Here is a 14,270-nt window from a genome sequence, read left to right as displayed (position 1 = left end):
GAAAAAATGCTATCCACTGCATAGCAGAACACCATTAAGAGCTTCATTGTGCCCAATGCTACCTAAACTTGTCTAAAAGATACATCTGCTATATTCCGCCAAGACTACTTGGAAAGCAATTAACCATTTGCATACAGAAATGCTCCCCTTGGAAATGAGTTTATGAGGCTATAATATGCCCTGCAAGTACTTTTTTGGGTTTTGTTAGGTTCCATTTTCTTTCTTTGACATTCATTGAAAAGGTTTGGCTCTTAATGACTACCTCATTTATTTGTCCCAGTGTTCCACTGAATCTTAAAACTGGATCCCCATTATTTTTTTACTTCAAGGCTGTCTGAATAATTATCTTATGGTATTCATATGCCTAACCTAATGGTGCAAGGGAGGCATAATACAGCAACGGGAGGACAGATCATTTAAGAAAGGTTATGAGGGATTTAGTGCAACCTTTGGCAGTAACTGGCGGAAAAGTCACAAACATTGGCTCCCGTGAAACTTTGTGCCTGCCTCCCCAAACATGGGTTGTCTCCACGCCTCTTCAGCAACTATCTTCAATAAGGTAAAGTGTTTTCTTACCTATTTGCCAATCCCAGGGAACTTTCAACAGCTCTTTGTGTTCCATGATTGCACTATAAGAGAAGAAAAGGCAAAATGTGATGGAAGAGAACAGAAGTTAAATTACTTCCACTCATTCAATTCAAATGCTGGACAAAACAACATAAATAACCTTATAACAAAAGAGCTCTCTAGGAACCAAGTGCAATCAGACTTTGCTAATCCACTCTGGCATTATCCCTGTGCCTGTGTATTTGAATGACCTTCGGGGCAGTAATCAGATGGGATAGCATACAATTTCTACTTGTTTATTTCCAGCTTTCTATATACCTGCCCAAAGTGACCATCCCCTTATTTCTTCAATCCTCTTGTACTCGTCTGACTTAATATTCTGAAAGCTTTTGAACTTTAATGATTAGTAATGCATCTGTCTGAGTTATTCACCCTTCAGAGTGGCTCTGCAGTGTCAAATAAATAGGTATCACAGACTGGCTTTGGAGAGAATACTGTGATTTGTTACACACTGAGAGAGATCAAATAGTCACAGAAATGAAAGTCAGGAAACAAAGCAAAGGATGGGTCAAGCCACAAAAGTCCACTTTTAACATCTTGTAAGTCTTGCATTGCACATTAACATCAAAATCCCAGATCTAGAAAATTCTAAGGTGTCAGCAAGTCAGCTCTTCCCAATCCAGGCAAATAGACCCTCGGACACTAAGTATAAAGAAATCTACCAAGACACAAGGTAGGTCTTCACTCAGCTAACCACTTTCTCTGATCAGTGATTTCCAAATAACTCCTGCTGTGCAGAACTCTGCATGCTAGTCTGGACACTACTGTAAACAAGTATAAAACATGGAATTACACAGATGGAAAAAACAAAGTACCTAGTACAAAAGGTGGCATGTGGAAGATGAAATCTAATAGTAAAACTGCAGGAACTCAGTGCCTTTCAGATTAATCTGGTCTAGAGAGTTGCATCCTGGAAATTCTAATTTGCTTGCTGCTGATGTGTGGCAAATCTAATACTGTGTACAGAATAATAAGATTATTTTGTCTGCAAAATAACTAAATTATAAGTGTCTTTGCATGCATAAGGCATATGTCCCTCTTATCAGCAGTTCCTGAATAATATAATAAAAAACACCTGCAATATCTCTTGTTCTAGTAAACAAATTTTGATATAACTTAAATGTAGAAGCATTACTTTCATACTATTGCTTATGATACAAAAGAAGTATAGAACAACATGCTATGGCCTGTGATTCATTATGACCTGTGAAACAAAGACGGGTAACTGCCAGAAGTTGCCATTTAGTGATGCCAGATTCACTGAAGAATTGGAACCACAATGATCTTTCAAAAGGTTGTGGTGATTGGAGAAGGTCTCTGATGACTGAAAAGAGACAAGTGCAACATCCAGTTTCAAAAAGAGCAAAACTATAGCCTGGCCAACCTTATACTAATCTTTGGGAAGACCGGAAGCAAATATGAACTCATGCACCTGGAGTGGAATAGTCTTACACAACAGTACAGGCTGGGAGCTGACTGGATAGAAAGCTGCTTTTTAGAAAGAAACCTGAACAAGAGTCAGCAAAGTGTCCTTAGAGCAGAGAAGGCCAACAGCACCCTGGGCTGTATTAGTAAGAGTCTGACCAGCAAGTTGAAGGACATGATTTATGAGACAGCAGCTGGAATACTGTGTTTCCAATTTTGGGCTGCCTAGAATAAGACGGACATTGACAAATTGGAGGGAATACAGTGCAGCTCCATCACAATGGTCAGACGACTGGAGCACATGATGTAAGAGGAGATGCTGAAACAGCAGGGTTTGTTTAGTGTGAAGAAGAGAAGGCTAAGCTGAAGGGAAGGAGGACAGGACAATAAATTAGCTGCCTTAACTACCTAATGGGTAGTTACAAAAAGATAAGAGTCAGACTTTTCTTGGAGATGGACAACAAAACGATGAATGACAATGGACACAAGCTGCAATGTGGGAAACTCTGATTAGATATATGAAAAAAAAATATTGGTCAAACACTGGAACAGGTTGCTCAGCAGGGCTGGTCTTTCAGTTCTTGAAGATATTCAGAAGTTAGCTGTACAAGTTCCTGAGCAACCTGATGTACCTTTGAAGTTACCTTTGAGTTGGTTTGAGTAGCAGCTTGAATCAGATGACCTTCAGTGATCCATTACAAAGTAGGTTATTCTGTGATTATGTGATTCCATCAGACAGCATTATCTCCATTTACTGGGTAGTTGCTATATCCCCAATTCTTGTTAACAAATTTATTCTCTTGTTTTGATATACAGTTCTTCCCTGCCTTAATCACATTCAACCCACTAAACTTCTCTTTCTGCCGTGTCCAAGTAGTTACTCAACTCTTTCCTTTACTTCACTGTTTTTCTCACACCTTAGCTCTTCATTTGCTGTCCAAGAGGCATTATCTGGGTTTATTTTACATTAGAGTCTAATATTAAGCACTTTTGCTAAAAACTGTTCTAGAAAACTACAGCCTACTTTGTGAAAGTCCTCTGGGAGACACAGTCCTGTACTAGAGCTGAAGCATGAACTAACATGAGTCACCCACACTTAAGAAGATATTTGTAAATACACATGGAATAAAAGGCAAACACCACAGCTTTTTATTTTGAGATCAGTGCATGTCAACAGAGGGGACATTCACTTGTGGGTACTGCTTTGCCTTTCCTACATTAAGCATAGTCCTACACACTTTTCAGTATTTTCCCTTCTTCAGAACTGTACTGCTCCCTGTCAGTCCTGTGAATGTTACACATCCAGTGGTATTGGCGCACATGTTCCCCATCCTCAATCGCTTTGTGGATGACAACCAAACTTTGACCAGTGCTGTGTCTACCATGCTGGGAAATGGCCCTATTTTTTGAGACATTCTTTCCTCAGATTGCTTCAGTTTATAGGACCTAAAGGTCCTATATTGCACCGAAGTGGCCAGTAGTGTTTTGAAGAAAAAAGTAACGTGAGCACCTGGCTTCTCTTTGAAACACTTGGTATATTTAGCTAGATTAAACCTCTGTGAACACATAACTATATGATGTCTGCTCTTCATTACAGGTAAAGGTAAGAAAATGCTGAATTGCTTCATGGAACTAAGTGGCAGGATCATTACTGGCCTCTCATGATATGCAAGCTTTTGCCACCTTGTTAAAAGAGTATATATAGGAGCTAAGTGTGGTCAGGGCTCCACAAAGGGCCACAAAAGCACCAGCAACAAAAAGTTTGGTGGCCAGTGGAGAAAAACCTGCTGGCAAGAACTTTTGGGCCAAAGGTTGGCTAGAAAAATCTTAGGGATTTCAGCAAAGAAATGGTTTCTTACTGGTTTCCTTCCAGTTGTGTCCTGTGCTTACAAAGAAGCCTTGTTCCAGCACCAGCTTCTTCTCCCCAGCAAAACAACCCACAGACCCTGAACTGTGACTAACTTCTTTGGTCAAGAGGGGGTAATGGCACTATAATTAAATTCAGGAATATGAGACATATACATGTCAGTTTACACACACAGAGTAAGATAAAGGCATTGTTTTGATGCTCTGAGAGTCACTTAGTACCTACCTACCCTGAACACTGTAGGTAACAAAAACGCTTTAGCCAAAGATACTGGGCTCATTCATGTACTCTTGAATTCTGTATTTTTAAAAAAGGATCTGCTTGTGTGTCAGCCAGTTAATGTAAATAATTTTAAGTCACATGTTCAGATCCCACATAAATATAATAAGCATTCTGGTTAAAGAAATAGAACCGATTAAGTGGGAAATGATGGGTCAGTGTTTTGATCAGTCTCTGTCCTCAGAAGCCGAGTAGCTCATATGTGCAGGGAAGCAACTTGGTTTTGACTAATAATCAAAAGTTATTCTGTGTAACAAGCCCAGTGACGGATCTGCATAAAATGTGGCAATCTTGCATGGTGACTTTTATTACACTTTCATCAGTTACAGTATTACAAAACTGGAAGCTCTTTTCCAACTCTCAGGCTTGCAGGTGAGATGCTCATTAGGTATATGTGGATATAGAAAAGACTAAATAGTTCCCAAAATCCATGCAACAATCACCTGAGTACTAAATATTTTGAGTGAAAAGGCCAGTTTCTTAAAGGCTTTTTCATTATTTCTGCCACCATAATATAGTTACACAGAATGAGCCAATCAGTAAAGTAACTTCTGACTGGATGTGTTTTCTACCTGTTTAGATACCTAAGTGACTTTTTAAAAGTATGAAACAGAACCGAGAGATTGTAGATTTTGTTATTCATATATCAGAACAACATGTGAAGCATCCACTCGTCTTCTACTCCTGCCCCCCTCCCCCCCCCCCCCCCCCCCGACTACTCAGGGACACCAGTCCTTGAATTAGAATACTTAGGTACAAATTTGTGTTATTATTCAACCCCGACAATCTAAAATACGAAAACCAATGCAAATTCCAGAATTAGAGGACACCTACTCTCCATAGGAAATGGCTACCTTCGAAGAGAGGCAACAGCTGGTCTTATTTGAATGACCTTGGGGTTCAAACCTGTTCACTTACAGCTGAATTCCACTGAAGAAGGAGCCAAAGAGTCCGATCATGCCCAGGAATTCCACTCGACTCAGATTTCGGACAATATACTCCTCACAAACGTTTGAGATGCCATATAGCGTTGCTCCGCCCAGTACTAAGAGATCCCCTATCAGTTTATTTTCACCTAAAAATAAATGGAAAAAATCAGAATGTGTCAAAACAACCGTATTTTGTCTAGAACCATTGCAAGTTTTTCCATACGGATTTCAATCCTCAGTTACCAAACAGCCCATATCTGGGTTAATAAGCTGAACACAAATGTTCTGTGATTTTAACATTTTGCATTCAATAACTCAGCAAAATCCAGCAGAGGCAAAGGGAGAGCATTATTCTTGCTGTGGATAAGAGAATCTGAATGAATCTCAAAAATCTAAAAAAAACAGAGAAACCAAGTAGCACTCTTCAGTAACTAATCCTTCTAATTTTATTTTTTTTTTCAGATAGAATGTGACACAGATATATAGAGCAGTTTGCGTATCATCTTGAAATCTAACAAGATATAAACATGTCCAGTATTTAGATGTGAAACCAACTGGAAAATTTCATGTACCTGTGAAAAGAGTGAAGAAATCATTACAACCCCAATATTGACCTCATTCTCACATGAAGCTGTCTGACAAGAAAGAGAGGAGAAAGGATGGGGTGTAGACAGGGTGATGATAATGACAGATTTTTAAAAGAGGTTCAATTAACACAGCAGCACCTAATGCATGCAGTGAACACCAAGATATATTTTTAGTACCTCCAGGTATATATAATTACTAAAGCATTGTATCATCAAAGACTGTTTGAAATCTTTTTAAGTCTTGGAGGCTTTTATTACTGGGGGGATGGGGAGGCCTGAAGGGAGGTTTGATCAAGATCAGGTTCCAGCTTGAAAACTGAAGCTCTGGCTTTGCAAACTGATGCATGCGATTCCCTCTGCACATATGGCTTGTTAAATGATTTCTACAAGAGCTGCAGCTTCACAAAGCTGTCAGACATTGCTGCAGAACTATATTCTGAAAGTCTGGATATAATGGAATTTCCTTTGAAAAGGTTTAGTAGAAATGCTGAAGTACTAGACTGTTTAGAGTTTTTTTGAAAGAAATATTGTTTTCTTTTAAAATATCTCTTGATCTATTTTTTGAGTTCCTGCCTTTTTAGGTTTTATTGTTATTGATTTGTAAAATACACACTGCCATAAATAAAAATGGAAGCCAAGCATTCTGATTGGTTCAAAATTATCTTTTCAACATTCTTCTTTATGGAGTTCTTTTAAGCCTTGAGTTTTCATTCCAAACTACAGTGCTGAAATTTCCAAATGAGATTAAATTTATGAAAATAAAAACTTTTCATAAGAGGACAGACCAAGGGTTCATTTATCCAGTGTCCTGTCTCCAATGCTGGCTATCTAAGCACCAGAAAAGTATAAGTTGTTTAGGGACAAATAGGAACCAGGTAAATGTTTAAAATACTCGCAGTAATACTCCCTTAGTTTGCAACATTTTCAGCTCAGAGGAGAAGTGGCTTCTGTGTATTTAGAAAACATTACTAGATTTCTCTTTCACATACTCATCCAGTCTCTCACTGAATTTCTGTTTTGCATGTGCCTTGACTGACAGCATGTTTATATTTGACCATTTATCTTTTTAGGATTTGGTACTTATTTTCCTTTTAGCTTCCTTTTGCAATCAGCCACAGAAGATGCCCTTAATTTAAAATAAGCATCAGCACTTTACAAAACCTCTTCATACCCCTGATGCATTTAATGTTCTACAGTGGCTCCAATCATCCCTCACTGAGCTCACTCATTTGGTATTTATTACAGCTACTCACTGACACTTTGGAGAAGTACTGCTGAAAAAACTTTTGACCTTAGAGCTCGGCTGTGCTGAACTGCTGAGACAAAAATATCATCCTTCTGCATCTGTGAGACAAAGACAGTTCAGTAGCTAAGTGTTTTCATAAAGATGGGATGGCCCCAAGCACCATACCACAATGGCTGTCCCCAAAGTGGGGACAATGGCTCATGTTCAGAGAGAGTGAGCCTCACCCTTAGAGGCTTTCCCAGAAGAGGAAGCCAAGATCTGGTCAGAGCATGGGTCTGTCCAACCCAGGACTCTCCTCTGAGACTGGGCATCACAGGGTGACTGAGGAAAGCATGAAGAAATAGGGAAGCACAGAGGTTTTTATCAGCCACTTCTCAGTAGATTAGGGATTTTCTGAGATAGAAGTTGCCTTAGACCATCAAACTTAATAGATCTTGAAGGATTTGTCATTAATTTGTGTAAAGTTTGTGTATTTTCAGGCTACTATTTAAAAGTACTTAATGTTTTTAGCTTTTAAGCCCGATACCTCAAAATTATATTGGGCATCCCATAATTTTCTAAGAAATATTTAAGTCACTCTATATTGACCCTCTCCATACCACTGAATACCTTTATCATGTTCTGTCTCTTTCTTGTCTTTTTTGAGAGATTAAAAATCCCAGTCTCCCTACAGTCTCTTCATCCTGAAGCCACTTTATGCCCTTGAACACTTTTCTCCCCTTTCTCCATTGCTTCTATAGGCTTATTTTCTGGTCATTTCTTTTTGAGATGCTACATGGTACTCAAGAAGTTAGTGCATCAAAACTTTATATACTGGCATTAAAATGTTTTATACTATATTATTGGTTTATTTCCTAAAAATTCCTAGCATCCTGGTTGTCAAATACCTTTTCTTTGCTTCCTCAAGAGGCTGACTTAGGAACTTTCCCCCAAGACTGACATATCCTTATGGACATATTTTCATGGATGTAAAATTCACATGCATCTACTGGTTTAATTACTGAGGAAATATATATCAACTGACTAGAGGTATTCTAAAGACTTTCAGGCTAATACAGTTGTACTTGACCAGTTTAATGGCGTGGGTCATTCTTCTGAAGAAACACAAGGCATAGCTTGGCAAAACATGCTTTACATTAATCACAGTTACCATATTTAATGTTCTCTGGAAGCAAAAGTCATACAGTCCAGAGACCAGCTAATGTTTGGGGACTAGTTATAACACTATAGGGTAACAGAAATCATTTAAATATGAACTATGTTCTGACATGATTGCTTTTCACACTCTCACTAGGCCACTTTGCTGCTTTTTAACCTTAACTCCCAGCATTAAGAGGTGTTTCTCTTTGCTTTTGGTTGTAATTACTGATGATCATAGTATCTAAAAATCAGTCTCAATGTGTCCCATCTTAGATTAAACATACTCTCATACACTTACTACCAGGACTGAAGTGACCGGTTTTCAGAGACTGTGGTAAGCTAAAGCTGTGAAGTGCTTTGGAAAATCTGGATGAAACACTTAGACCTCTGTGTCTTAGACCCCTGTGTATTATAGGAGCTCGAGTACCAAGCTACCTCAGGGGTGTTAGTTCAGGGAAGTGTTATTTTAAGGTACAGTTGGCATGTAAGGTGATAGAGCACAAAGTACTTCATAGTAATTGCTTTTCCCATTGAGTAATGTGAAAAACATGAGTCAGAATACAATAACAAGAGGTAAACTACCATACATTTGTTGAAAGTTGAGAGCTTGTCTGCACATTATACCTAATTCCTGCAGATAGTTTGAAAAATGCCTGTTAATCTCTCAGTGATGCATTTCCAATTCATGTTCCCTTACTGTAAGAGTTGGCAGGCCAGATTGGTACATGCAGTAGGTGCCTAGCAGGGCCTTAGGGCACTTCTAATACAGTGAATAATACAGTCAAGAGGTGTCAACAGATTTTGTTCCCTAAAATATAGGATAAACAGAGTTTACTGAGGAATCAAACAAAGTTTACTGAATCACTGCTTTTGATGTATTCCTTTTTGTTAATGAGTCCTAGGAAATATCCTACAAATGGTGTAGAACCCCTTAATGAGGAGTTTCAAGATTTTTTTTCTTTTGCTGACAGTACTTCTTTTTATTTGTAGATTTTTAATGTATAGTTTTACCCCTTCAGATAAATTACACCAGCTCTCCTATTTTACTCTGTTAAAGACAACATCATTAATAACATCATTTTGTCACTTAAAAAAAAAAAAAAAGCTGCAGTCTCTCTGCACAGCAACAAGCATGGACACAGTTTTTCATGTATAGTCTGAGTTAAGAGGCAATAATGCACGTTAACAGATTTTTTCTGGACAAATTTACCTAACAGTTATACCTGTGCTTTAGTAATGAATATGACAAATAATACTTATTGCAGTTAGATAGCAAAGTGTCAACGTTCTTCAACCTGTTCCTTGTTTACTGAGGTCCATTGCCCCACATGCTACTGCTGATATCCACAACTCACATGCCTTAGCACGTTACTCTTCAGATTACTGGGACACAGGATATTTCCTCTGGAACCCAGGGCTGAAACCCCAATCCCTCTGAAATCAGTCATTCCCAATGTAGCTTTGGCTGGCTGATTTGATAGTACAGAGTAATTTTTTCCTTTTTAGCTGGGGCAGGGCTATTTCTGGAGGAAATCAATGAACTAAAAGTCTCCTGTTAGGATAAAGGACGGATGAAAGGGGGCAGGGAGGTATGGTTAGTACTGTCACAAACTCCCTTGTTTTATTTAGTAGCATCCTGGCAAATGCAGTTCTTACAGCACTTGCATTTGTATTCAGAAAGCTGAGTCAAGAATTTTAAATCCCAGTATATTATGCTCAGCTCACAATTCAGTGCTTTTAATTAAGAATGAAAACTGTGCCTAATTGACAATCTTTGAAAAGAATTTCCAGCCTTCCCACATCATTTGGGATGGCACTAGAGAAATCAATGTGACAGAGGAAGTTGATCAATTAAATCTAACTCTGACTAATCTGCATTAATAGCTACAGACACATTATTCATATGATGCCACACATAAAAAAGAACATTTTACACACAAGGAGGTTCTTTTCAACAGTGACGCAGGCAAATCTCAAACCTTTAAGACTGTGTGCAAAACCCAGTTGGTACAGTTAGTATGTAGGTTCGATGTTTTTAAGCATCTAGCCAGCAACGCCACCTCTGTTCCAAAAAGGAGCAAAGTCAAGGAGAAGTAAGAGAACACGGTGTATATGAGAGGTGCATATGACTTAAAGATGTAGCCAATTTGGAAAGGAAGCAACTGAGGTTTGCAGTCAAACAACTAAGCCAAGACAGAATGAAACTACAAGTATTTAGCTTGTCACCCCTAAGTCAGAGCTGACTTACTCTGTCCCTTCTGACAAAGAAGCGACTTTGAATGGTGCAATGTTTTAGATCCATGAAGGCACAGGGTTTCTTGCCAATTCTCCCCTTTTTTTTTTGTCCCAAGCTAACATGTTCTGGTCAATGGCTTCTCTGAACAGAACTTGGTCATACAACCCATCCATTCTTACTCACCTGCTCCTTGCTGTCTCCCAACAAGGACATCTGCTCCTGCCATGCAGCCCATGCCCAGAATGCAGACCACAATCCCAATGAAGTGTACTGCTTTGTATCGTACCAGTAAGAAGAACCAGGAGAGCAGTATCACCACTGGGATGACAAAACAATCTAGGAGCTGTCAAGAAAAAGAGGAAAAATCAACAAATCAACCTGCTAACATTTTGCCCTAAAATACTAGGATAGATTCCAGCAGAGGGGAGCAGTGTTATTTATTTAGTAATAGCACTTTGTATCAGACAGAAAGTGTATTCAAGTGGTTATGTCATCCATCAGACAGAGGATAAGACTATTCTGTTCATGACTATTCCATGAATTCAGGAGAGCTGTTGCTCTATGGGAACACCCAAAAGCACTGTCTTGCTCTTGGATTCAGAGGCATATTTCAAATCCATGGGAAGAAAACCTGGGCCAGAAGAGAGCCACACCACTCCATCTGGTCCTCACCTCTGGTGATTAACAGACAAAGACTGAGAGCAGTTTTCCTGCAGTCTAGACATATGCTTTAATTCAATCATTTCAGATCCAATTAGCAGGAATGTTCATAATGCACAAGTTGACCAGATTTATTAAAGCTGGCCATATAAATTAAGGGGTTTCTGCATGCAGAATACTTATGAAAAATCTGCCCCCTGTGGGGACTGTTAACTCCTTGAAAATACAATCCCATATGCCTCTGAAGGGAAAAAACCCCCACAAAACAAACCCACCTTGCCTGCAGTGCAAGAAACTCAATCTTCTTGCCAATAGACCCTGGGTAAGAGCTTTCTCAAAGAAGTGTTACGAAATACAATCTTTAATTTTTTTTTTAGAGACCCTCATCAATAAAGCCAGAGAACCCATGATAAAAAAAGAAATGCACCAAATATTTGAGAGGACCTTGAGATTTTCAAATGAAAATACATTTTAGAAACTACTAATATGTCACCAGGAATCAAAAATCCTGGGTAAGAAACACCCAAAGAAACTTGACTTTAATCCCACTTCCTAAAAAGATACAGATAATTTAGCGTCACAATTCTGTGGACTAACAATGGGATTTAACAAACTGTGCAGGGTACGCTACTCTTCAGTGCCAATTGATGTAGCAGGAACTAGAGCTATATGGCTGCATCTTCTTCCTAATGAAAATGTCTGGAACAACCAAAGGAGGAGACGGTTCTGGAAAACTACCCCAGATGCTATTACCTTGATTTTAGATGATGCAGTTTGGCTTTTCTTCCTTTTAGGCCTATTACCTGCTACTTGTTCTCTCAGTGTGACTTACCACGAAGCACACTATGTATTATCGAATAATGGACACATCCCTTTTAACTTTTTTGCCTGTCCATTTGTTAGCTGAAGAGAAAAAGTCTTTTGGATGATCTGAAGAATTTCAGTGCTTAGAAAATTATTCTTTACACGTAAGATACCGATGTAATAAATATTAAATTTGGGGGATCAGCAAACATATAAAAGCCAATTTTTGGACTAAGGATCATTTCCCTGAAATTTTGTTTGAAAAATGAGTGTGCAGTGGAAACACATGATTTCAAAGATTCTCCAGGCAGTGAGTGGCAAAAGCCTTCAGAAGAGAACCAGTTCAGCAGCAGGATGACACTGCTCATGGGAGGCTCATGCAGTTCAAAGAACTGCAGAACAGATGAGGGAAATTACAAATGGGAAAGGTCCGTGCTAAAAGCAGGTTCTGCATTTAAAATGAGAGCTAATCATCTAAAAGGCACAGTCAGGCCTCTTTACAGTAAAAACTTCCTTCAGCAGTCATCAAAACACCATCCTTCATAGACCAAACACAAAAAGGGACAAGGTGTGAAAGAACTGCAACAAGCTCCTTTGTCTGCATAGGGCATCTGCTCTGCCTCTGAAAAGCCTGTAAGGTGTACAGTATATAACACAGCTAACTCTCAGAAAGTAGTCTTTGCAAAAACATGCATATACAAGACAACACATAAAAAAGAACAACTTCAGAAGTTGCACTGCTGGGAGCAGTCAGCTCCTGGGGCAGGGAGGGGTGGTGGCAGGACTACCAGGCATATGCATTAAATCCTGGCACATGGTGGGGTGAGGTGGCACATGGCCTTCTGTCACTGGAAGGAGGGGGACGGGGCCCACCTCTAGCCAGCATAGATGGTCACTGCTGGATGGATAATGTCCACTGATGCTGTGGATCTCTGCACTTCACCAACGCAGCCCTAACACATACCAGCAACAGGTGGCATATCTGAGGGAAGCTCAGTCTTCATGTAACCTATAGGATGTGGACACAGCTCAACACCTCCCCTCTCAATCCACAGCTCATGTCATCATCCCTCTACATGCTGGACATGTGTCCTTCATTCACGCTGGCATACAGTGCACACACATCATCTCTGCTGAAGATGGAAGGAAGGTGGTACCAAACAGCAGGGAGGCAGTTACTCTTTACACTGCTCACAGCTACCCCTGAAGGTGTGAATTGCTCTATCCCACTCTCTCCCAGTGCAGCATTGAACAGGTGAGCATAACGCACAGTTTTCTGACCTCATCACAATTTTCCACTACTTAAAAAGTGTGGCTACAAAGGTGGAACCTTATTCATCAGGAGCCACATGGAGAAGACAAGGGGCAATGGATACAAGTTGCACTGGGAGAGTTTCATCTCGATATAAGAAAGAAATTTTTTACACCGGCAACAGTCAATCACTGGAACAACTTCCCCAGGGATGTGGTAACCTCACTGGAGGTTTTCAAGATGCGATTGGACAGCGTGCTAAATAATCTCATCTAGGCTCCCTTTCCCACAAATGGTTGGACCAGATGACCTTTGGAGGTCCCTTCCAAGCTGGGCTGTTCTATGAGTCTAACTTAACTGGTTGCTGGCATCAATATAAGGTGGAGGAGAAGCTCACATGGGCAGGCACGTGTATCACCTTGGAGAAAGCAACCAAAATCTGTCACCAGTAAGAGGCACCTTTACCTGGCTAAGTGCACATGGTTTCCTTCCACACTGTCCTGAAGTCACCAGTAACCAGTAGGTTATACCAACTCAATTAACTTTGCACTGGAGAAGAGAAGAGGCATCCTTACATGTAACTTAAGAGCTGGACATGAGTAAAATAGGACCAGCTGGAGGTACTGCACAGTCTGCCATCACCTTCCTCAGGCGAACACCTAGGATTTGAGCACTCTCTTCTCCATACATACACATACCACCTCGGAGATGACTGCTGAAGCCAGAGCTGAAAGCCTGATGCAACAGTTAGGCACAGAGGTGTTTTAAGAAACCACTTATTAAGACAGTAAGTGTCTTCAAGCATCTTTCCAATTCTTTTCTGTGCAAAGGTGAGTAAGTGAACCTCAACCATCATTGGATCAACTATTTGATTTTGCAGAATCAGAAGCTGCAGTCACTCATGCAAACAGCATTTAAGAATAAAATTTTTACTTTTAATTTATTTATTTATTTAAGAATATTTAAGATGTCACCTTTCAGCCACTAACTATTGTCTCTCAAGAGACACAGAATGACTCAGTGGATATTTATAACCTGCAATATCTGGAACACCTTGCCAACCTTACAGGATATGACACTGCTTGTTCACTGTGGGACAGAAGCTCTGATGAGGGCTGCTTTACCTACTCCAGGCTAAGTGCACAAAATGAACATTTTCTTGTGAATATGAGATATATTAGGGTGCTAGTGTGATTTCAATAGCCTGTTTAAAAATTT

The 14,270-nt window shown here is 39.7% G+C and overlaps 1 protein-coding gene across 2 annotated transcripts in view; it reads right to left on the bottom strand.

The window, feature by feature from the left end:
• The window catches only part of SLC35F1 (solute carrier family 35 member F1), a 248,891-nt gene that overhangs the window by 29,822 nt on the left and 204,799 nt on the right, over positions 1-14,270 (bottom strand). For both annotated transcript variants that reach the window (XM_074896199.1, XM_074896200.1), the window contains 3 exons: positions 10,520-10,679; positions 5,117-5,273; positions 577-629 (listed from right to left, as the gene is read on the bottom strand). In XM_074896199.1, the coding sequence (XP_074752300.1) occupies positions 577-629; positions 5,117-5,273; positions 10,520-10,679 (370 nt within the window). The remainder of the gene's footprint in view (positions 1-576; positions 630-5,116; positions 5,274-10,519; positions 10,680-14,270) is intronic.

Source organism: Athene noctua, chromosome 1, assembly GCF_965140245.1.
Source record: "Athene noctua chromosome 1, bAthNoc1.hap1.1, whole genome shotgun sequence".
Lineage (NCBI taxonomy): Eukaryota > Metazoa > Chordata > Aves > Strigiformes > Strigidae > Athene > Athene noctua.
Note: the sequence above shows the minus strand (reverse complement) of the source record. Positions and strands in the feature narration are given on the sequence as shown.